This window comes from Clytia hemisphaerica, unplaced genomic scaffold, assembly GCF_902728285.1.
Source record: "Clytia hemisphaerica strain Z4C2 unplaced genomic scaffold, Clytia hemisphaerica genome assembly, whole genome shotgun sequence".
NCBI classification, from domain to species: Eukaryota; Metazoa; Cnidaria; class Hydrozoa; order Leptothecata; family Clytiidae; genus Clytia; species Clytia hemisphaerica.
This window is the reverse complement of record NW_027103253.1, coordinates 62961-88163: the sequence shown is the minus strand read 5'-3', so window position 1 is coordinate 88163 and position 25203 is coordinate 62961. Positions and strand designations below refer to the sequence as shown.

Here is a 25203-nt window from a genome sequence, read left to right as displayed (position 1 = left end):
ATTTATTTCTAAATATACGGTATTACTCAATAACCACTCGCCTCTTACAATCTCCTACACAGCAATAAATGCGATGAAAAAGTGATTGCGAAACTCTCCGATCTTAATACCTCTGTAAGATCTTGAATATGTTTTGCAGGGTTCTTCCTCGTGCGTCAATGGGTCACACTTGGAATAATTATCAGATCGTTTAAATGGAATTGAGAGAGTCCTTGTGGAGCACTTACCTCTTTGGCTGACGATCTGATTGATCAACCAACTAGTTCATGATTTTTCTTGTTTGAGAGGAAGAAACAACTTTCCCACGACTGTAAAGGCCAGTTTGGACTTTTTTTGACTTTAGATTCAGCTCGTTTTCCAGGACAAAAGATCACAAGAACGCCACTTGTTTTTGATGAAATGAACTTTCGACCACCCTCATTGTTTTATCAAACACGCTAAAAATTGTAGAGGAAGTATAACAGCTTTTTAACGTAAAAAGTGCATTATAAGGGAATTAGTTTTATCGAGACCTAAATTTGACGAGCAGCAAAAATCATATCTTGCCAAAAATTGCCAAATTCGTCAAAATTATGCTCGCGGAAATTCTTGACAAAATAGAAAATCTGAAAAAAGAAAAACTTCTAACTTGAAATGAATTTAAGATTTATAGCACTTTTTAGCATTTTAAGTCAAAGGCAAAAAGTTTCATTCCACTTCAAGAAGTATTTGTCCCTGTAAGCCGTTTTTCTTGTGAGAATTTAATGTCTTGATTAACGAAAGTCCATGCTCGCGAAAAAAAAGATTTTTTCATCAAATCTTTGGAATTAAATTTCGTAAATTTCGCGATTTTTCGATCTCGTGAAAGTTTCTGATCGCGAATGTTTGTACGCCTAAAATAATTCAGCGAATATTACATTGCTAGCTAAAGACATCGGAAATTCATCACCCTCCCAAACATGAATTCCGTTGATATCTTTGAAAATACCTGGCTGGAGCTGATGAAAGTAAAGTAACAAATTCTTGTCGTTTACGTGTAAGTGGTATTCAAAAGTGAGGACTTCTACTCTGTGACTGCATTTCGATGTAAAAAGTATCTACTTTGAAAAGTTGATGACTGTCTGTCGCCGTATAAACGTCTCAGTTTTCGCTGTAATGGAGCTACAAAACATCAATCAAAACATTTAGCAATATTTTTATTCTTTCAAAATCTGATACTTTCATAAGGATCGGTCCAATAAACTAGTTGAAATTATAAGAAATGATACCGTTTGATTGAATTTAAATCTAATTTGACTGAACCACTCAAAACGTGTGAAACATTATGTCACAAACTTTGAAGGTGTCGAAAATCCTCGACCTATTTTCATGAGTAATCCAAGTGACGCTGATCTATTTTCTGGAATTCGTTAATCCTCATTGGCGTTGCTATAGAGAGTGAGTGCATAGCAACCCTCTCAATCACACTGCATCTCCTGAGTTCTGGTTCAGCTCACGATCAGGGCTAAGCCATGGTTCAAAACAGTACTTTAACCAGGTATGTCTAAAACTTTCCGTGGAATTGAAAAAAAGGATTTTTCGAGAGGTCGACTACGATAGTCTCAACTTGCCAAACTTATCAGCGCGTGGCAAAGATTTAATGTTTTTTCTTTTTTTTTCATCCATTTCATACTACAGTTTTTTTGTATCGAGCAAGGGGAGTTTTTGGAACGTTCCGACAATTTTCTTTATCGTTAAACTACTGATAAGATTCAACCTCAAACGCAGACCACTAAATCTCCGAACCCGTCGGTAAGATTCAAATTCGTAAAACTTTAGTTGTAATTTTTGTGAGAAATTTTGTCAATTTGCTGAATGGAACTTCAATGAAATTTTATCATCTTTAGGCTCTGCCGAGCCCATAAAACTTGATACTGACTAGATACAAAATACACCGCAGTTTGATGCATTTGATATTTTTTTGAAGAGTTTTGTTTGTTTTTAAATGGCGTTCATCTTTTCATTTTGGAGAAGGGGAGAGGTGTAAGTGATATACAGCTTATCTGGTCATAAAAAATCGCTTTTGATCTTTCTCTTTGTAAGGAAACTCATTTTCGAACGATTATAGTCTAGACACACCTTCTTCCAGTACATTGAAACGTACCCGGAGAGAAATCGCGCAACGTTCACTACTGAGGACTAGGGGTGAGACTGGAAATTGTTACGTTCGTATCTTCGGTGCAATGTTTCACAGAATACTCATGTGATCCATTGATAGGTTTTTTTCCATGCTGAAGTATCATTTTCTTATGAAGTACATTCAATATTGCAGACATGTAGGTAGGGAAAGAGGCGTTGTATCGTCACTTTAAAACATTATATGAAAGGGGTGATACTGCTTCAATACCTCTCTTCCTAGAACTTCGATCTCTGATGTTTTTAAAGTTTTATCTCTTCATTTTCTCTTGTTGTCGACTTTTTATTTGCTTACTTGCGGCTAAAGAAAATATAATGCTGAGTGCCGAGAGATTCACAAACAGTTCTATGACTCATCTTTTTTGTATCAATCAAAACACCTCATTACAAAACTATTCTTGCTATTTTTTACACTCCTTAGTGATGGGATTGCTAGGAAATCAACATTTCGCTTTCAGAAATTCTATTTTAGGTCTAAATTTATCAATTTATTATATTCTGAGCACCTGATTTAACATTTTGGTGGTTTAGTACTTTTTACAAACACGACGGATAATTTTGAGTTATTTTTGGGATGGTTCTTTTTCTCGATTTATTTTTAACAAGCTGTTTTGTGATTGGTTGACAGCGCGCCAGACGTTAACAACTTGTGAAATTTGGAAGTTGAATAAATTCAAAGGTGGTAGAGTTTTTGTGTGACTTTCTACCAGTGTGAGGTGAGTTCAAATAGAGAGGATTTCTAAGGGATGTGAGAACATTTCCCTCGGGTTTCCAGGATTGATGGTGAAAACTATCTGTTTGTTACAGTGACGTTAAAATGCTGACGTATTTGACAGAGGTTTGCGATATTTATGTGGTACTATTTTTGCCGGATGAAGCTGGGATATATTTTACTGTCCTTCTAAAAACTTTTGGATAGGAGATGGAAGATGGAATGAAATTCTGAACAGCTTTATGAATACATGTCAATCCTGCTTTTAATTTACTGACAGCACTGTAGCTGAACCCGCTTGTACGTTTGCGAATAGATCCGGTTTGGACAGAGTCTTGATGTCCAGAATGCTTTGAGGGAGCAGTTAGACTTACAAAAAGGGTCGAGTTTGGCTAAAATTTTGTACACTTTTTCCTTGCTTTTGTATCTTTTGTAAGTGACCCTGAATGGGACTGAAATTCCAAAATTTCCTCAAATTTTCTACTTTTTTCCCAAATTTTCCAAAAATAGGCACCCTACGAGGGAGCATCCCCGTAACCCATCTTGCCCTAGTACCCCCCCCCCCCCCCGGGCTGGACACCCCCTTCTCACAGACCCGGTGGAATTTTATTAGCCAGTGGGTGGTAAAAATAGCAGACCAAAATTTGATGGGGATAGATAATACCATGTTTCCTTATGGCTGGGGATTTGAATTACATTGTTTTCTAGCCAGAAAATTCAGCGAGGATGGAATAAATAGCACAATATTTTGCAGTGAGGATTTGCTGATCTGATTATTTTAAGCGGGGACAAAAACTAGAGTATAATTTTCAACTGTGGACGATATTTTGGCCATTTTCTTCAGTGGTAAGGGTTCCCAGTGGGTCTGTGAGAAGGGGGTTTTTAGGCCCTGGGAACGAAATTAGCATTGTAACCTAAGATATCCTCACACTTTAATAGAAAAAAGTGACTTTATTTATCGATGAGTCGTTTTTATGACATGGGTCCTTATTTAGATGTGGTTTTGTCCACTTGTTTCCATAACATTGTCGACCATATGTTTGTTGGATTTCAACTTGCAGAAAAAAATTGAAAACTTTTTGTATCGAATCTGTTCTATTTTCCGGCTTCTTCTCAAAAAAACATTTTTTTTTTTTTTTTGGGGGGGGGGGAGCTGATTTGTTAATGCTCTTCACTCCTCTTGTTGAAACTCTTTGCTATACTTGTGAAAGGATACTATACTTTGACTAGGAAAGCACTCTCACTTGATACAACTCTAATGAATCTTTAGCAAAAATACAAACCCTTTAAAATCCTAACTTCCAACTCTCCTTATCTATAAGCAGTGTTTTCCAGCTCCAACTTCACGCATTCCATGGAAGGTGATTTCCTATCACCGATTGCCATTTTCTTGAATTTAGGTCGCGGTTGATAATTATCCTTCTGAGACAGGGGTGTAAGCATCCGGGGGGGGGGCACATCTTGAAAATTAGTACATTTGGGACCCTGTCAGATATCTTCAGAGCCTAAAAAAGTGACTCTGACCAGCGGTACGTTCCCGTACCCAGTTTTGCGCAGCCCCCCCCCCGGGTAAGTAAGCATCAATAGCGGAATATGCCACTATGAAACTATGAAACTATGAAACCAATATAAAACCGATTTTGTATCCCTCCTTCCCTATATGCGACATCTTTTGTTTTCTTAACAGGAAACAAAATGGCGCCTGTATGGATTGATGGGAAGGTGTCACTAAGTTAAAAATAGTCCCCTTTTTCTTTCACGCCAAGCCTCAGGCTTATTATCTTACACTCGTTTTATTCGTATGAATAATCTTGTATAATGATGGGTGATAAACTGGTACTCGAGTCGCATTTTTAAGTAAAAGAATTTGTTTTTTCAAAACAGGAAATTGAACTTTATCATTTTTATCTTCCTTGTGATTTTCCCTCCATTCTCTTAAATCTCTGATTGATACTTTTGTGCGCGCTCGCATCGCTGATGATGGCCATTTTGATGCAATATAAACAAACGTCTTACACTGCAAAATGTTGAGACGGGGGTAAATGCCTCAATGTTTACGTTTTTACCTTAAGTAAGTGTCGCTTGACAGTATTGTGTTTAGCTTTTGTCAGGACTAAAATGACAGCCAGGGGGTAAAAAAGACGACACTGTCATTCAAGAGAAAAAAAATTTTTTATTAAAAAAAGATAGAGGATGCATAAAGTTGTTTTAATGATAAGCGAAGTGAGATTTATTTGTGCATTTGTATTTAATAAAGCTTTCTAAGAGAATGAAAAAGATTTCGCGTCACTCAAGTCAATATTTAAAAACAAGTTGAAACAGTTTATGGTTGCAAAATTGATCTGAAATTTTTCTTTTGTGAATGTGTGAGTGTCTCTGGTCTGATGTGTGAGTCGTGTAGAGGAGAAAAAATCAGAGGGAGGCAATTTTTGAGAAGTTGAATGAAAACATTCAACACGGATGCAAGTTCAACTGAGCATGGCAGCTCACACGCAATTTTTTTGATAGCCTCATCTGGTAGCCAGTACCCAACACCACTGTCTTTTTTAACAGATTTTTCGAGTAAATTGTGGGTCCATACGTACTGATTTTTTTTTCTTTTTCTGTTTAGATTTCTTTTGACTGATTGAAGCAATTTGTCTTCAATGACATTACCACACGGAGAAGGGCAGTGCGAGGATGTTGATCAATTCTTATCCATTATTCAAAACAGTCTTCTTTAAAAACCGATATCTCATCAAAGACCCAAATCGCAAAAAACGGAAATTCGACCATCTGCTGAGAAAACAATCTCGACATCCACCACGAGGGACTACGCTACTAGACTACCTTCTTACATTGATATTACACCGATATTACACAATATATCTGGTCTTTATGACGCGTTTGTATTTGTTGGTTCAGATACTTATTTTCTCCGTTCTCCAAATCCATTGTTACCGGTACGTGGCCAGCGTTCATTTCAAACATATTTCTGGACTCTCTTCATCAATCAAACTTGCAAGCAAAAGAAAAGGTGGAAACCCTGGTAAAATGTTGAGCAATGATGATCCGCAATTTTCCTTTCGTACCGAGCTGATTGACTTGGAATTTGACCCGACCATTTCTCTGATCAATGCAGTTGGAAGCCTTCCTAAACGAGCTGATTCATTGAGAGTGATGTTCAACCAAACGTACACAGTAAGTCAACCCTTCTCATTTCATTTTCATTGGTGACTGCATTTAGCCTTACACAACCGTAGTGTCCTAGTTTTAGTGACAGATCAATGTTAACGGGTCATTGCATTATATTTAAACTTTCTAGGATCTGGAAACAGATTTTTTTTAAAGTTTACGTCGAAAAACGATTCAAATGTTAGTGCAAGGCTGTTTACATTTTTTTGAAAGGAAAGAGACTTTGATTGATGATGACCTTTTCGCCTCTTGCAAAATATCCTTCGTGGACTGTTTCCAGGTTTTTTTACTCGGATGTGTTTTCTCAACTTGTGGGGAGCGAAGAGTGTAGATTCAGATTTTGTTCCATGTCTACAACTGTTTTTCTTTTTGTGAATTGATCTCTCTGTCTTTACAGTAAGTGTTAGCTAACTTGTGACTTTCAATATCTGTCTGATATCTTTCTGTCAAGGTTACAACAAAAGGGTAGGGTGTTATGTCTGTCATTTGTCCTTCAAACAAGCCATGAAAGAGTATGGTGTAGTGTAGAGGAGGCTTCATTGATGTGGTTTACGATGATGGGCTTTGTTTTTATTTACCTGCCTTCTCTAGCAGAGAGTTTGTTTATCTTAAAAGCCACATACTATATGATAGAAGATGGGAATTTTCTCATGGGCTTTATGAACCTTATATCCAAACAGTTAGCAGAAAAGACTGAGAAATCCTGAAATGGCTTCTTTAGTTTGCTTTCATAAGTCATCTATGTCATGTTTATGCCTACATAGCTATGAAGAGATATTTGATTTTCAAATTAATATGAACGTTCGAAAGTTTGTCTCTGCGATTTACACTTTACTTTCATTGATTGAATTTCTCATAGTTGATTGAAAAATAAAGGCCGACAAGTCGTTTTTTATTACGTTGGAGTAGTTGATGATATATCCCGGTTGATTATAGCCTCGTTTTTCATAGGTCTGTTTGTTTGTCTAGCAGAGAAAAAACATTATGAAAGGTGTGAAGTTCAGCCTTCTTACACTTGTAAACTTCATATTGATACCCTTAAGGTTGAAGTATCGCAATCAAGTGTTTTCCATCAAAACCTTTTTAACTGTTCATCAACATGAACCTGATATCTCGCAATACTTTCCCCATTACTCATCATCTATGTCTAAATTTTCAGACAGCCTTCTATGATTGGTTGATTGTTGTGCAGCCCTTCCTTAATCTGCCTCCTCAATTTCCCTCTTAAGGAATCTGATGGAAATTTGTATTGTGCTTCGGGTTCTGTTGAAGCCGAGTGTGGCCATTGACAGGTTGCAAGTATCGAGTATTAAAGCGTATTCGGTCAGTCCAATTTATTTACATCTCTTCAACATCATATGATACTAAAGGATATCATGAGATTGAACGTCTTGTTTTTACACGCGCAAAAGAATAATGAAAATATATAAATATAGAAAATTTAGTCGACATCCATCGGAACAACTTGATTTAAATGATTTCCCTTGCAACTCCTTTCGCGGTTCTTTGACATCAAGTCGCAACAAAACTTTGATAGAAGATCCTTCCTCTTTCAGTTTTCATTCAAAAGACTCTTGCGTACGTCTTTTTGCGTACAACTATTTTCATAAAGACACAAATCACTATACTAGCCCGAGGAAAATGACAAAATTGACACTTTTAACAAGAGCTTTTTTGCTGTTTCTTTAGCTGGTCCGAAAGCAATTATCATAAATTTCTAAGATAAATGGTTTTATTTAACATAAAACATAACGCTACCTTTATCACTCACTGGATCATAGGTTTTACAGAAGAACCTTAATGTTTGAATACGAATCGCCAGACACCACGTTTAGCGATCACGTGTTCTGTGAATGACGTCATTAATCGGAAAGCAGAGGAAGGCTTAACTCCTTGGCAACACACCGTCTGTTGAAAAGTTTCTTTTTCAAAAATACCGCCGCGCAAAGAAAATGTTGATGGCCATTAAATTAGATTCATCACGCTTTCTTACTTTTAAGAAATGACGGTTTCGTCGGCCCGCTTCCAACTTTTTTACGTCGTCGGTATTTTTTAGTAGAAAAACAGGAAAATGGATAAAATTCTTGTGTTCCAAAGGAAAGACTGAACATGAAAATGCAGCGGATAAATGTTTTGGGGTGAATTGATCTTTTATAAGACGCTGACACTTTGTTTACTAATTTCCATAGTACACTCTTTCGCTATCATGACAAAAAAAACATTACATTTTGTAATATAAAACCAAGAAATCCTTCTTCATATAATATTTTTCTTACTCAACAAGCTATCTGACCCCAGGTTTAATTCCTTTTTTTATTACTTTAAATCTCTACTTTCATATCAAGACGGGATAATTCTGTCCCCTTCAGATACACCGCGTTTCTCTCGCCTGATTTTCATCCTCCAACTCTCACACCCATTTATCTCTGACGATACCAACTCGTGGATCGTTTCAAATATTTTAGAGGATCATATTTTACACGCATTCCTCTCTGATGAATCATGCCATGGTTAGACCAAACATCCACACGTCACGCACGTTTTCTTGATCTTTTGTAGTCCTGAAAGAATTGTGAACCAGTTGATCATATAACTTTAGATCATTCATTTTAAGAATACAAATTAGAAGAATTTCCAAAGTGCATTTCCCAAGATGCATTTCCAATGTGGTGTTCAATTTCAGTAATGTAACCTCAATAATTATTCTTATTAAAAATTTCCCTGTATGAGGCAGGGTGTAACCATTGCTGAGACAGAAACTTATTCATTTGGGATAGAAAACCTAGCCATCTCAACTGTCTTATCTTTTTAACTGACTTTTTCAAGCCCAGCTTCAATAAAATCTTACCCAGCTATATTTCAATGAATCTTAGCTTAGTGGTTTGTTATTGTCTGGGCATAAGACTTCCAACATAGTTCATAACCCGACCGATCCTATCTTTCAACGGGGCTAATAACTGACAGGATTGCAAATTAGAACACGTTTGGAAGATCAAAATCTTAATCTGTATTGATGAGATTAACTTGGATTTCAAATGAGGTCTCGTTTGAAATAATTTTTCATGCCTTCTAAAATCCTTTCAGAAACAAAAATTCAAATTTAACCAGTCCAATACTCTTGCCATTCTTAAATCTCTCAGAAGTTGTGAAATGGAATTGTCAACAGTAATTAGTGTTTTGAATTCATCATTTCGTTTTCTTTCTTCTTAGATAAGACCTTTGGTCTTAAAACTCACCATTCGACAGATAGGAAGCAACACAATAGGTTAGTATTAATAAACAATAGTTTTGTCCGTTGAGATCGGAGATGCTAGAGTGGAATCTTGAGAATCTTTCTCAAGAAAAAAAAAGTGAATATCCCTAAGCTTTTCATCGCATTAAGAATGACCGATTGAATCTAACCTTTTCTTTGTTCTCACGCGAAATATTTTTCGAAATCAGCTAACGGATTTTACTTTGATAGCGTTAATAGCTTTAATGGCCGGTGTTTTTGAGAAAACCACATGGGCCACACTTTTCGGTTAGGAAAAATGAGTAGCTTATTTCATCTATTTAGAACTTTAAACTTAAAGGTTTCGTCATGAAACTTCAATGTAATTATTTTTGAATTGGATATGAGTTTTAGAATCTAAATTTAACGATTAGGATATTTTAAATGTATCCTACTCATCAACCGTCCATTACTGGGATGGAGTAACCGTTAAATGAAGCTACACAACCTTCTCACCACAAGTCTAGCTTTTGAACCACAACTAGAACAATCTTTTTATAAACACAAAGTGGGTTCTTTCGGCGAAGGTTTTATCGACACAAATATTGACCTAGTTTTTCCCACGACTATTTTTTTCTCTTACTTGATCTAAGAAGAGGTATTAGGGAACGAAGGTAGAGATTAAGAAATAGTCTTAGTGTAAGATCTTTTCAATCAACCTGTCATGTCTATGAATCATCGCTTCATCGATTCAAAGCTATCCACAAATAATGAGCCTCAGGAATTTTTCATGTATCTGCCAATCAGAAAAATCCAGTTAGATTTATTCGGTTGGAACAAATTCTGGAATAAAATAACTTTAATAGCAATATTTCGGAAAAAACTTTCCCAATTTAAGTTAAAACATAAATTCTTATGAAATCTGAAACAAAAGTTCGGTCGAAATACATAAATCAAGGATAACATCTCATTTTTTCCCACACAGTGCTGAAGGAGAGGTTTGGTGACGAACTTCGATTCAACGACACAGAATGGAATGCAGTACGAACTTCTTCCCTCATAAACAACCAACAGATTTCCTTCTCTTACAAACTGGCATGCCCTCCAAATATGTATGGACCAATCTGTGGAAAGCAATGCAAACCTTCGCCCAAATACAGCTGTGGGAAGAATGGAGAAAGGGAATGTTTACGCTACACTTGTGGTAACAATGGAAAGAAGCATTGCTCGAAAGACTGGTTTGGCACAGAATGCAATCGTAAGACTGCTTATAGTTTTTTTTGTTGAGAATTTCATCACGGCTAGCAGCATGCTCTGACCCCACGGTAACTGTTAGTGGTTTTCTTGACGACATACCATTCAGACTGAAGGTCCCAAATTTTTCTTAGAAAACATGCCATAATAAAAGGCCAGTTTCAGCGATGATAAGTAATTTGAAGTTTTAATAATTGTTCACTTTTGATGAAAGCTTCATTCCTTTTAAAGGTAGATGCGATTGTCAAGACTCCGTTCCACGAACTGGAAGATGTTTATCTGATGGCAGATGCGAATGTTACAAAGGGTGGACTGGATATGATTGTGCCAGAGGTATTGTTTGAAGTTTCTTAGCGATTGTCCAAAATTTTTGAATCCTGCACTCTCAATTCAGGTTCTTATATCACACTAGTTTTATTTCGACCAGGGTCGTATATCTATAATCTGGAACGATTTTTCTGCTCTGAGGATTTTTTGATTTATTGGATCTCACGAGCTCTTCATGAAATGAAAGCGTTCCGATCTTTCATAGATGATCTATCAGTGCCCTAGCCACCGGGGGGGGCGGGGGGAGCCGGGCTCCCCCAAAAGATTTTCAGATTATGGTGTTTTTTTGAAAAAAGGTGTAAATTTCGTCAACGTTGTCTGTATATTTACTTTTTTGAAAATGTAATGCACTAACTATTTAAGATGATAGTCTTATGATTTGAAAATATGTTAATATGCACGCGATTTCTACTTGCCTTTTGCTAAAAATTGACTTTTGGAGAGGCGGTTTTAGCCAATCTGGAGGGTATGAAGTCCAAAATATTTTATGGCCCGTCGGCCCCAACCATGGTGGGGCCTCCTTAGATACTATAAACTTATAGGCCCCCCTCTAAAATATAATTTGTGGCTACGGCACTGTCTATGGAGAGTCGAATGTACTATTTTCGAGCTTGTTTGCCTCTCCATGAGAGAAACCAGCCACTCCATTGAGACTTCCTCTCCTTCCATTTTAGATTTAAAATTATGTTACACAACATCATGTCAAAATGGCGGCACTTGCAGTGTAAGTGTTCAAGGTTCTCAGTTTTCATTTATTCATTTTGGAGCGAAATAAGTGGGATTTTGTACAGCCAGGGCAGTCTATATACATAGCTGGGTTTGGTCGCTAAATACTCGATTCTATTTACACGAGAAAGTTGTTTGCTCATGAACCATTAACGATATCCACCATTGTAAAGGAGATTTTTCTGAAGGCTGTATGGCTATCCTGCAACGCCAGCAAAATTCAAACCTTTCAAATACATGTTTCTTTCAGGACATCAATGGACAATGCAACTGCCCACCAACCCATGTTGGTCAATACTGCGAAAAGATTTTATTGAAACCAAGCTCGTCGATTATACTCGTCACTTCAACCAAGTTACCAATCAACGAAACACATATAATACCATCAGACACTTCTATACAAACAAACCAAGCTGGAATGACCTCTTCTACAATCATGGAATTGATTCAACCTTCTACATCAGTTTCTATCATGTATTCAACTATGATCCTCCAAAGCAGCAGTGTCATTGGTATAAGAGAACAAAAGACAATAAGTTTCTTAGAAACATCTTCAGTATATATTGAACCTTCCCCTTCTGGTGTGTCGTCTTCAACGATAACGATGTCTTCGATAACTCCAACTCTAATCACAGGTAAACTATCATCACAATCGCCAATCGCCCAAAGCGTCCTTACAGTCAAACAATTCACTTCAAGATTAACTTTATTAATTTTATCCTACTTTGTCGTTTGATAGCTTGTTGAAAACAATACATATTTCTTTTTGGACCTACCCCGGTGGGATGGAGGTCCTATAAATTAACCTTTGTCCGTTCGTCCGTTCGTTCGTTATTAGCTTTCCTCGTGATTGGCTCATTAGTTTTTTCTGATTTTTTGCGCAAAGATGTGTAACTATAAACCCTCGAATGTGACGGAGCCCGATTTTGAAACATAAAATTTTTTGGGCAAATTTGGGCCAAAAAACGGCAAAAAAACGGGTTTTTTAGACTTTGTGAAAAATTGGATCATTAACTTTTTCTGATTTTTTGCATGAAAGTAGGGTACCAACCCCGGGGGTACTTAGGCAAAAATGGATGATGGGTATGTGCGAACGGTAAGGGTCGGTTTTTTCACCTTTCAAAGTCTCTCTATGGGTCGGAAAAATCAGAAAGTTTTAAATTAGTCTCTATATGGGTCGGAAAATTCGGGATTTTTAGGAAACTTTTTGATTTCCAGAGAAAAAATTGTAATAAAATCTCTCTAAGGGTATGACTTTTTTCAAAAATCGAAAAAAATAATTCAAAAAGTCTCTCTAAGGGCTACCTTTTCAGCAAAAATCAGTCTCTCTAAGGGTCGGTTTTTGGAGGTCCCGTCCGCACATACCCCTCATTTGCCAACCCTAGTACTCCCCCCCCGGGGTACCAACATAGGTAAAATATGGCTCAAAGCAGATTTTTCCAAAAAAAATTTGTTGGCCCAAAAAACGCATGTTTATCTATAAGAATCACTATTATTGAGCATACATCAATGTTCTTAATTAAATTACTCAATTTTTTTATGAGATATATGTTTTTTTTTGCTCATGAGGGCTTACTTTTGAAGAATGTGTCTGTTTAGACATGAAATTTTGGTTTCTTGGCGTGTTTTTATAGAAAAACTGGCCAAATTCGATATTTATTTATAAGCACATTATCAATTACTTAGGTATTAGCTTTTCTCGAGATTGGCTCTTTGATTTTTTATGATTTTTTGCACAAAGATGCATAACTATAAACCCTCGAATGAGACGGAGCCCGACTTTCAAAAGAAAGTAATGTACCATCATAGGTAAAAGATGGCTCAAGCAGATTTTTGTTGGCTCAAAAAACGTATGTTTATCTATAAGAATCACTATTAATATAAGCATGCATCAATGTTCTTAGCCAAATTACTCAATTTTTTGATGAGATAGATGTTTTTTTTGCTCACAAAGTCTTGAATATGAAAGAATATTTCAAGAGCATGAAATTTTGGTTTCTAAACGTTTTTTTTATAAGAAACAAACGACAAATTTTGATAGATCGTAACTATTTGTGTTCTGAATGATTGTTTAATGGTCACGCTCACGTAGATATCAATTATATATGTGTTAAATGCATAACCAGGTAGGTCCATAAAAGTATCACTTGTTTTTTCTCACTCAGAATCCGCGACCAACGCATCAAAGGATTCCTCAGATACTGGCACCATCATCGCTGTCATCTCCACAACCATTTTCATATCGCTCGCTTTCACCATGTTTTTATTCTGGTTGATATGGCGACGGAAACGTCTCCAACGTCGCAAGAGTCAGGTGTCCAATATAGTTACTATGACAACAGATGACGACCCGGACACATTATCGAGACCGTCGACGTTCAGTAGTACTCGTTCTGTATCACCGCTTATTAATTATTTATATGAAAAAGACTCTTTACCTTCACCGAGAGACCCTCCGGATCTCGAAGTATTTTCCGTTCTCGATAAGCCAGCCGTTTTTACGGAAGAGCAGCAAGAGGAAAGAGATGAAAAGAAGTACACTACTCTGAAGGAAATTGATCGAATATGTATGGAAGCTTTGAAAGGTCCTTCTTCTGCCAATAATAAAAAAACTGAAAAACCCTACAACAGAGCAAATATAAATGTAAAAAATTACAGTAATGAACAATTACCGTGTTGCGATAAAACACTGTCGAATATTTCACGAGATAATTCGTCATACACTTGTAGTAGTAGTGGTTATGAGAGTGGTTCGAGCACCCCTTTGTCCTCACAGTCCGGTTCAGCAACCTCCACTCGACTACCACCTTCAAGACTCGAAAAGAGGTGAGAGTTAGTTAGTTAAATCTTGGGTCAAGCTGGAGTTTTTACAAGGTTTTCGATGATTCGGTTGATGGTTGAATCTTGAGACAAAGGATTTTATTGCTTTTTCTAAAGAACGCGTCATCTCTATTATTTCAAATGACCAATTAGTTAAGTATCTTATAACAACTCCAGCTCATCCCTAAATCTTAATTACCTCTTAACGTAATAAACTTGTAATAACGGCTAACAATGCACAAGTATTTCTTTGACATTGTGCCCAACTTGAATATGTTGCTACAAAACAACAGAAAAACTGCTGTCCCAACTCATTTCTCGCTGCGGAGTCCCCCCTTCCTCACTTCCCCATGTTGGAGGAAGGAATCTTGCAACGTCCACTCTGACCCCACATCAACACTGTGTTCCCAGACCAACAATTGTATAAATAAATTGGATTTTTTCTTTTTATATTTAGAATACAAGGAGGTCGTCACAGTGCATCGTCCTCCTCGACACCATCTCGTGGTCGGCGTCGATCGTCAGAAAGGAACAACAACTCTTCATCACACACTCTTTCTTCACAATCCTCTTCTCATAATGAATGCTTCGAAGAAGAGGACGGAGAATTGATTCACAGCCTACAGACCAAACATCACGTCCAATTTGAAGGGCTGCCCAATTTCATCATGTACAGAGAGGATACAAATGTTTGAGTGTGAAATGCACAGCGTTATCAATAGTTTAGATGGTGATCCAATGCTTGAGAGCTTGATATTTCAGAAAACGACTTTCTTGGTGGAACTCACTAGGAAATGAGCGGACAGATTGGTGCACCATAATACGATTTCTGAGCATTGACAATATGTGTATAATATTTTGTATAAAATGCAGGCCTGTAATTTATGTAGTTTAATATTTCTAAAGATTTTCCTTCGCTTGTTTTTGTTTTTGTTTAAAATTTATTGCTATTTATTTTATGATACTAGACCAATAGTATCCATTTATGACTTGCTATCAAAAAGCAAATCAATCCTTTTATTTTATGTAACTCTGAAGCGAATTTCTTGTACGACTTGATAATTTCCCATAACCTCCATCCCATAATGTAGCTGAGAAATTCACACGACGAAACGGATCGGGACATGGATCGAGACCCCTTGAAAATTCTAAAAAACTGAGGTGTCAAAAATAGTATTGTCTCTTTATACGAAATTTATCACCCGTTTGGCGTTTACGGTATACGTATAAAGCCTGTTCGAATACCCATCCCGTTTTTCACAATTCTCGATCCAAGTCCCAGTTACTGAGTCTAATTATTCTCCGCAAACTTCAATTAGATGTGGTGAACTGGCGGCAAGGGTCGGCTTTTTACCATTCCAAGTTGAATTTTGAAATTCTGCGTAGACTGACTTTGGAATTTTTGGATCCTTTAACTGTCCGAGTTATTTTTCATTTTGTAACTCGTGAATTTTTACTTCCTTTAGCTTTCCGAGTTATTTTTGATTTTCTAACTCGGGAAATTGTGCCTCCTTTAACTATCCGAGTTATTTTCCCTTTTTTAACTCGGGACTTGTTGCTTCCTTTAACTTTCTGTAAATAGATTTATGTCATCATCACAGTATTCGCATTATTTCGAGTTTTGATCCGTTTTTAATTTAGATTTATGAAATTTTAGATTTTCGGAATTTCATTGGGATTTTTGATTTTTGGAAAAAAAGTACGATATTCTTTTGAGCAGCGGATTGATAGCCTCTAACACCTCTTCTTACATAACTAGTGGGCTTGGGGCGTCGGGGGCGTCTACCCGGCGTCTATAGAATCCCTTTCGCTTTGCGAACACGAGACTCGTTCTCCGTGCGTAACCCCTTTTACGATTGATTTAAAATGTTTGATGAAATAATTTCTGCAACAAGATTAGAGCGTAAACTATTTCTTTGTGACAGAGCCTCTTTTCTGCCAGTAAATCATAGATTCACACCATGGTAATATCGTTTAAAAAAGTTTTACCCAACTATAAAGGTCCCATGGCAAAAAAAGTAGGGGGTGGCTCGCTGCTCACAAGCGACGCTGGGCGCCGTATGAGTGCCGCTACTTTTTTCAAACTTTTTTAGCCCCGGAGGCAACGTGTGCAAAAAAGTGAAAATTTTGAAGGCTGCGAATCAAAACAAATTTTTCAAGATGGCGGACGAGGATGCTTCAAAAATCAACTTTATCTCAGGTTTTTCATTTTTTTATTTTTCACAGAACATAATGCAAGGATTTTGAACCCGTACATATCCGTGCATCGGCGCACAATCTGTTTCAAAACTAACCTGTGGAAATCCTTTTTCTACTTTCAGTTTTTTTAGGACTTATTTTTGCGAATCATCAGCTAGGGATGTATGATTGAAAATTATTTTAAAGAATTTCTTTTTGCTTTGTATCCTTGTTGTATAGAGTACCCTGCCCAGTTGGCGACCGAAATTTTTAGATTCGAATTTTTCACTTACTTTTTACTTTTTTGAAAATCCTTTTCAACCAACGGTTAGACAACTTTTAACATATGTTCTTTGTGTTTGTTTTGATTTTTTATTTGAGCAATCTTCTTAGAATAAAAAACTTTCGAAGCGAGCGATACTAGTGCCCAGTTCCCGACCGACGTACCAGTCTGCGACCAATTGCTAAAAAAAGAAAATCAGTGCTCTACTCCGGTAAGTGTAAACCACAGGTTACAGGTTACAGGTTGCAGGTTACAGGTCACAGGTTACAGGTCACAGGTTACAGGTTAACAAAACACAGACCGGAAAACTGTAACGCACTCGTAACATACAATTCATAACATACAACTCATAACATAAGTTCCTGAAAATATTATATGTAATGGAAATGTAATATCAAAATATGTTAATAATGTTATTTAGAAGACATTAACGACAAATCATCAACCCCAAATATTGACAACAAATGACACTTAAATTATGTAAATAATGATGTTATCTCTCAAAGTATGAGGTTTTGTACGCCAATTAACAATAAAATATTCTTCATGCATAATAGGATGCTGACGCTGCAAGTGGATATAGATTGACAGGTTTTGAAAACAATAAATACTCCAAGAGAGCTGTTTTAGAGAGATGAAAAAGGTGACGTCATTTTATCAAAAATACAAAGCAGGGGATAAAAATATTGAAACATTTATAAAATATAGTCCCATTGACGCTATTTTCATCAATTCTTGTTATCATACCCAAGGTGATGCAGGAGATAAAATGAGATATGACATAGTGATTGTGAAATAGCTATTTTCCTGTTAGGGGGCTGTTTAAAGCAAAGGTGAGATCGATATCCGAATATTTCTTTATTCTTTGTATATAACATACGTAACATGCGTATAACATTGAAAAGATAATTTTTTTACATGTGTGATATAGATGTAATATATAATACAAGTATTACAGGTCCGTGTTATACACGGCATAAAAACGCGAAATCACATGGTCAGCACGTGGGTAGATTTTTAGCTTTAAAATAGTTCTAGATCAATAAAATACCTTTGGAATTATATTTTTGACATTAACAACTGTTTTTCAAACATTTTCTTTGTGTTTTACAGTAATTGAAGCTGACCAACACTGACCTGTGACCTGTAACCTGCAACCTGTAACCTGTAACCTGCGGTTTACACTTACCGGCTCTACTCGCAGGTTAGGTCATATGAATTGATCAGGATGATGAAAAAACTCATAAGCTTTCCCGTATTTAATTTCTTTGCACTCATTCTTTTGTTTTAAAATAGCTCACTTACATTCCCCTTCAGCATGTTTTTTTTGGAATTTTCCTTCAAGTCGCCATCTTGAAAGTGGCGGTCTATGGAGAGTCTTCATTTGATAAAAACGCGGGAATTTTTTTGTAATAACTAAAACGTGAAACGTCAGAGAAACGGGTGGAAACGATATGGAAACGGGGGGAATCGCCCTGGAAACGGGGAGAACCGACAGGGAAACTGGTGGAAACGACATGGAAACGGGAAGAAACGATTGGAAACAGGTAAACGACCAACAGTGAACAAAGCTTCTGTTGTATCATTTGTCAGTTCCCGTCGTCGCAAACGCCGGTTTAGCAAAGCCCTTAGGATGATAAAGATGGTATTGTTGATACTCCCAAACTTTATTTTTAAGGGGAATTCGAATAAGTTTTCATCAACCACGGGAGTACATCTTTTTATGCTTCAAATGGAATAAGAGATAGAATGGGACTTTACCTCCAGAAATAGTAAATAAATAAAAATAAAAGCTAATTAAATAATAAATGTTCAATTGTTTCAATTGTGAGAGTTTCTTCAGTAAGTTTGAAAGCGATTTCAATTTAATATTAATCGAAAACGGGAACTTATTAACCGGGGGGGGGTACTAGGGCAAGATGGGTTACGGGGATGCTCCGCTGGTCAGGGTACCTTTTTTAACATCCACGAGTCCCAGGTAGGGTCACTAAAACACCAAAATAGAAAAATCAGTCCCTCGTAGGGTGCCTATTTTTGGAAAATTTGGGGAAAAAGTAGAAAATTTGAGAAAATTTTGGAATTTCAGTCCCATTCAGGGTCACTTTTTTCGCAAATTTCGAGTCCCACGTAGGGTCCATTTTTCGAACCTCAGCGGAGCACCCCTGTCAGTCGACAAGGGTAGTACCCCCCCGGGCTTATTGACTTGAGCAGTAAAACGTCAAATTGAGAGCGTCAATATATCATCAGTGTGTAAGAATGGAATATATATAAAAATATGTTGCTTGCTGTATTTACGAATTTGAGGTCGACATGATGACGCGCCTTAGAAGACCAAATAATAAATGCATTTTCGAAAAACAATAAGATTTCTTATTTTAAAACTGCACCAAATCCCTCTTTCATACTCGAATCAACCCCTTGGCAAAATTTGAGAAATTTAGGAGTAGATAAGCTGAACGCATCATAAGCCCTTTTGATAGTAAAGGGGAAACTGTAGACTGAATTAATCCCAAAGTACGAAAAATTACCACTTAAAATGGTTTAAAACTAAAGATATGACAAATTTTATGTTTTGTTACGTCATTTGGGCTCTAAATGATGTCATCGAATGTGTAATAAACTTTTCACTCTACTGTAACCATTTATATGCTCATGATGATTTCCGATCCAATGAGGGGTTAATCATTGCTTAAATCCTTCTCAAACTCTAGATATTGTATTTTTCAGTTTTTGATGACGTCATCGGACCCACTCTTAACCCTCTTAACTTATTTTCCATTAAAATTTCCAAAAAACGACCTCGCAACTCCTTTTCAAACTCGAGATATTGCATTTTGAAGTTTTTCCCAAACTTGTGACGTCATTGGGTCGTTCTAATGTTGTCAACGGTCAATTCAAGAATTTTGGAATTTTTGTGGTCAACGGGTAGCTTGCTTATGCCCCAAGGGTCCCAAAAAAAACAAAAAACGACAATTATTTCCACGGGAAAGTGGGTTTTTAAATTTGCGAAAGATTTGCACTGCAATGACTTTTTCATAGATTACCTATATCCGTATACTCTTACGGTTATGTTCGCCCGTGATAGACGGAGATGTATCTTAATGCTGTGCTAGCGTTACATAAATTTCCGTATCGTTTCCACTGGTTTTCATATCGTTTCCGTGTCGTTTCCACCCGTTTCCGTGTCGTTTCCACCCGTTTCCGTATCGTTTCCACCCGTTTCCACCCGTTTCCACCCGTTTCTCTGACGTTTCACCTTTTAGTTACTACAGAATTTTTTATGTCTACCCGGAGATTCAATCTACCGGTTTCCTTTGTTATTTCAATCCGGAGCTAGAAACTTCGCATTGGAGTTGTCAAGTTAAATTCAATTCAATTCAATTCAATTCAAAACATATATTTACCCGAAGGAAGGGACACCAAGTTTAGAAACCTACTGTAATTACAAATGGTGCAACCTCGCGTGCATGCCCCTTGAATGTTGTGATCGCAATGTAAGGTCTTCTTTTTTTTCTCAGCATCTGGAATGTTTTGATCGCAATGTAGAGTCTTCTTTTTCATTTTTTGAGTTTGGTCGGTCGCAGAGTGGACGTCAAATTTCGAAGCTGATTGCATCAACTTTTTTATCAATATTTCACACGAAGGAAACTGTATCGAGCTGATTTTTATAGAAATGCTTTCTAACATACTCATCGTTTTGGACAAGTATTTTTTGGAGTGGGAGTTCAAGCGTTTTTTCTTACGAAGCTTTTTTGTCCACAGGTAGCCATTTTTTATTTTTTTCGAAAAATCGGGCTTTTTTGTGTGCTTCCGTGCAAAGTTGGATCTTTCGGATTCTACTCGGTTTTTTTTAGAATTTTTTTTACACAGTACAGGAAATAGGTCAAGGTAGATTACTACCAAAAGAAATTCTCCAGAGGTTTGTTTTTGTATATACAACTTTTCTGGGTTCAAAGACGTTCGGTCCCCAACTAGACCGGTCGCCAACTGGGCAGGGGACTCTATCTTATTGTCGCTAATTTGTTCTTCTTCCTCCTAAGAGCATGCAGAAACTCATGCATGTTCCACATCAGTGTAGCTGGAACCTCGTTATTCCAGGATTAGAAAAAAGCTATACCCTGAGAGGATAATGTTTTAGTATGTTAGTATGTTTCCATCTTATGTGTGGCAGTTTAAAAGCTCTAAAACAACATCTAATAACATGAAAACCAGAATATGATTCTTCAATGGGAATCAAAACTATAAAGTGCACTTACTAACATCAATTTGACAGATCTAACAAAATTAATAACCACACTGTCATCATAGACCTTTTTTCAAAGAGGACGTCCTGTTGAATAATTATGTAGTCCAGCCATAAAAACAATGATAGAGCCATGCATAATTACTGTATCATGCATATTGTAATAATTATGCGTGGTTTTATCATTGTTTTTCTGCTGGACTACATAATTATTCAACAGGGTGGCCTCTTTAAAAAAAGGTCTTTTGACAATAAAACAAACGATTTTCTGTCAAGACCTTGTAAACATTCCAACAACTTCCATCGAAATGATCTATCACAGCTCAGTCTACCATTTTTAGCGCGGTCCGAGGATTGAGCCGAGAACGCTCTGCGAACTCCTGCGCGGGTGAAAACTTCAATCTGTCAATCATTTTCTCAAGCGAAGAGTACGCGAAGCGATTCTAGCTTTACAATAGTGCCGCGGGTCATCAATGGATAGTATTCAATTATCATTATCCCTTTATTTTCATTCCTAGAACTTTTGCAAAAAAAAGGAAAAATAGAAAAGTTGTATTTTTTAATGCTCTATTCACATACTGAATTTGAAAGATCTTCTATGTGGCATTTTTTTGCAAACTTCAAAAAACTGATTTTTGTCCCGCGCCTTTGCGGGACTTTGGCTTAAGTGCTTGAGTGCAGCATAGGGTACAAAGTCCAAACATGCGTTTCCTGTAATTTTTGTATGAAGAGTTAGGTCTACACTGTGTGGGAGTGTTCACATATTGGGAGATGAAATGGTCATTGCAAAATTGATTTAGAGCATTCAGTACGATTCTGACATCCAAAGGACAGCCAGATTTTGGTGTACCAGCTGGCCATGTAGCTTTGGGCAAGTTGAAGTCACCACCAAAAATTATACTTGGGTTGGATCCTAATGCTGTCAAAGCCAGTTTTGCTCCATTGAGTGGGGTAGTAAAATCATTAGCCGTTGATGGATTTCCATTGTTTCTATCGTCTGGTTGACGGTAGACAACTAGCAGGGCCATATTCTCAGCATTTGAGTATAGACAGAGAAGTTGAACTGTTTTTGAAGAATATGAATAAAGCTCTTCAAATGATGCTCCGATGCCTTTCCTTATATAAAAACAAACTCCACCAGTGTGTCTTCCTCTGCTTTTCTTCCTTCTTGAAGAGTCACAGCGGAATAACGAAAATTTCAATCTGAAATTCTGCACCTTTATGATCCTTATGAAGCAAGGTTTCAGAAAGTCCAATAAATAATAATTTTTTGTTGCATATATTGTTTGTTATAAAAGGGACTTTGTTTGGAACAGTTTGGGGGCAAAGTCCTTGAACATTAAAAAAAGCGAAAGTGTTTATTAACAATGGATTTGATTGAATTGGTTTAACTAAGTAGCACCCTTAGTGCCGCCTCATCTTTATTCGCCCGTGCGAAAACGCCAGCTAATCATTTTTTTCTCACGCGGTCAAGGGGAAAAGGAAAGTGATCAATATTCTTTGAAGGAAAAACGTCAGAAACAAACCCAAAGACTAAAAGATGTATTTTGTTGTTGAGAATTTATCCTGTGAAGATGAAAAAATTTCTGCTATGCGTTTTTTTCGGAACGCTGAAAAACTCTAATTTCAATCTTCCTTAAGGTAAAGAGGCTGCAAGATTTGGGTTAGCGAGGCAAAAATCGCTAAAAAACTGGTAAAATCGTAATCCTCAAAAATCGAAGTTCCAGCCTCACTGCACATGGATCTTTTTCATATTTCGATTTAAAAGCCTACTTTGTGCAAAAGCGAATTAGTGTATTTCGTAATTTACTGTTGCATTGACTCAAATTAATGACTTTGTGTGTCAAGATAAAGTGTGTCAATGTTCGATTGAAGAAATAAGTTTTCACCAAAGTCCAAACTTTTGGCTATATGTAAAGAATTAGTAAACCTTTTAAGATCTGTAAAAAGCTCTCTACTCCCAAATAGTTCTAGAATAAACCTTCAAAAAACTAATATACTTGATAAAATATCTAATCTTTAAATATAGATTGAAGATGAAAATTCTCAAAGAAAAAAACAAACTTTAAGCAAAGAAATTGTCTTTATAGCCCATTTTTCCATGAAAAATCAAAAAACTTTTAGATATAGAAGTTCCCCAATCATTGTAGAATCTTTTAGTATATATATACATGGCAAAAGAAAAAGAAATAATTAAAACCTTTTAAAATCAACAGAATTCTTTCCATTATCTATATACCTCAAAAAAACCTCCTTCTGCCATTTTTTTTATTTAATGTGAAGTCGGAACTTCTTGTCACGTGAAAATAAATTTCTAACATCCAATGAAAATGGGCGATTTGTATCACACGATAGAAAAAAGTCACGTAACAGCAATTTTCATGGAATGGCTGTTCCGTTATATTTATAGGATAAGAATACAAAGATTCAATCAGGGGGTTATATTATTAGCTGGGGCTTTGTGAGGCTAAGCTTTTAGGGCAATGTTTTTCCCCTCCTGAAAAGGGGAAATTAGGGGAACAATTCTATCAAAAGTTATTGGCAGAGAAAGTCACCTTTTGAGGTGAAAATGATTGCATAGTGTCCTCCCCCCCTGGATTCAGGGGGGGAATGGGTTTTGAGGTCAAAAGGACGTATAGGGGGGAAAAAAACTCACCAAAATCAATTCAAAATTGAAAAACATCTGGTTTTACTATCGATCAATTGGGTGTATAGCATATGCTTAGTTTTTCTTTCATTTATTTCAACCAGCAATATTACGGTTTGAAAACAACCATCCTTTCCATTTATTCTTGAATTAGAACTACCTTAGGGAAAACAATAAGCGTTATATTCATCAAATTACAGCTTTTTATGCTTGAGGGGGGGGGGGGGGACAGAGAAATTTTTGGAGGCAGAGTGGTGGGGAAAAATGAGGGGGGGAATGGAAAATTTTCATTCTAGGTATGGGGGGAAGAGACCCTGAAGGACACTATGGATTGTTTTTCTTGCATAACTTTTTATTGCAGTACCCCTGTCTTATCCCGGTTTGACAACCAGAAGTCAAAGACATCAGAAACATAGGGGAGTGTTTACACACGGATATGATAAGTTTCCACGAAGCACGTCAGTAAGAACTAAAGTTGGATTTGGCTGAAAATGGCTGAAATTGGACCTTTAATATCATTTTTTTGGTAAAAGCTATGGTAATTACGCTCTGGCTATATGAAAAGCTTATCTATTCAGCTATATGAAAAGTTTATCTATTCTTTGTCAAGATTCAGACTGGTTGCTTTTTACCAAAAAAAAAAGATATTAAAAGTCTTGACAGGCCATTTTGTCATTTTTGTGTCATTTTGGTCAGCTGAACGGATTGACGCATTTCCATTGCTTTGCCTTTTGGCACACGCGTGGCATCGGAAAAGCTCCGGAACTTTTCGAAGAGAGAAATTGGGTTTTTAACTGCTCCAGAAAACTCGGGAAGTTTCCGGACCGCCAAGAGGGTGCTCCTTTGACCGTACCATATTTATACATATTAGGTCAAGGGCGTTGTTACTAAAAGTGGTAACGGTAGGTAACGGTAGGTAACGACAAGTAACGACAAGTAACGGTAGGTAACGACAGGTAACGATGAAGTAACGGTCGGTAACGATGAAGTAACGCAAGTAACGAGGGGTAACGAAAAAGTAACGAAGTAGCGATGGGGAAAAAGATGAAAATGGTGGCCCTGAGGTGTCGAACTATCAAAATTTGTAAATTTCTGCGCCAGAACTAATGTTCCCGGTGATTTTGGGAGAACCTAACGACTCTGGTTAATCCTATTCAAGAATTTGGGAAATCTGATGATTTTACAGCAGAATCTGGTCGTTCTGGTAAATATGACTGTGGAGATAATAAATCCAATTGTTTTTATTGTAAATTGGTGTTTGTGAATAAACTGAAAGATTTGACGGCTTTGGTGAATCAATAGTGTTGGTCAATGCAATGATGAAATAAATGGTGTTGGTCAATGTAATGATGGAATCAATGGTGTTGGTCAACACAATGATGGAATCAATGATGCTGGTTAATGCAATGATTGAATCAATGGTGCTGGTCAATGCAATGATGGAATCAATGGTGCTGGTCAATGCAATGATGGA

The 25203-nt window shown here is 36.8% G+C and overlaps 2 protein-coding genes across 4 annotated transcripts in view; both read left to right on the top strand.

Annotated features, from left to right (window-relative positions):
* Positions 1 to 1691: 1691 nt before the first annotated feature.
* LOC136798133 (uncharacterized) lies at positions 1692 to 15416 on the top strand. 3 transcript variants are annotated; one of them, XM_067054726.1, is made up of 9 exons: positions 1692 to 1770; positions 5478 to 6046; positions 9251 to 9305; positions 10237 to 10509; positions 10737 to 10838; positions 11507 to 11556; positions 11809 to 12193; positions 13724 to 14384; positions 14836 to 15416. In XM_067054726.1, exons 2-9 carry the CDS (start codon positions 5546 to 5548, stop codon positions 15071 to 15073), a joined length of 2265 nt encoding a protein of 754 aa, XP_066910827.1. In that variant the 5' UTR covers positions 1692 to 1770; positions 5478 to 5545; the 3' UTR covers positions 15074 to 15416. The 3 variants fall into 3 exon arrangements, with proteins under 3 accessions (XP_066910827.1, XP_066910832.1, XP_066910820.1); XM_067054731.1 differs by lacking the exon at positions 1692 to 1770 and adding an exon at positions 2942 to 2992; XM_067054719.1 differs by lacking the exon at positions 1692 to 1770 and adding an exon at positions 5042 to 5089.
* A 1053-nt stretch (positions 15417 to 16469) lies between these two features.
* The window catches only part of LOC136797643 (ubiquitin thioesterase OTUB1-like), an 18759-nt gene continuing 10025 nt past the window's right edge, over positions 16470 to 25203 (top strand). Inside the window, exon 1 of the mRNA XM_067054232.1 lies at positions 16470 to 16578. Coding sequence (XP_066910333.1) covers positions 16539 to 16578 — 40 coding nt within the window. The 5' untranslated portion in view covers positions 16470 to 16538. The remainder of the gene's footprint in view (positions 16579 to 25203) is intronic.

Excerpts from the sequence above, each read along its gene's own strand:
- LOC136798133 (XM_067054726.1), top strand. The coding sequence starts at position 5,546 with ATGTTGATCAATTCTTATCCATTATTCAAAACAGTCTTCTTTAAAAAC. Across the intron at positions 6,047-9,250 it reads TGTTCAACCAAACGTACACA|ATAAGACCTTTGGTCTTAAA; the intron begins GTAAGTCAACCC and ends CTTTCTTCTTAG. Across the intron at positions 10,839-11,506 it reads TGGATATGATTGTGCCAGAG|ATTTAAAATTATGTTACACA; the intron begins GTATTGTTTGAA and ends CTTCCATTTTAG.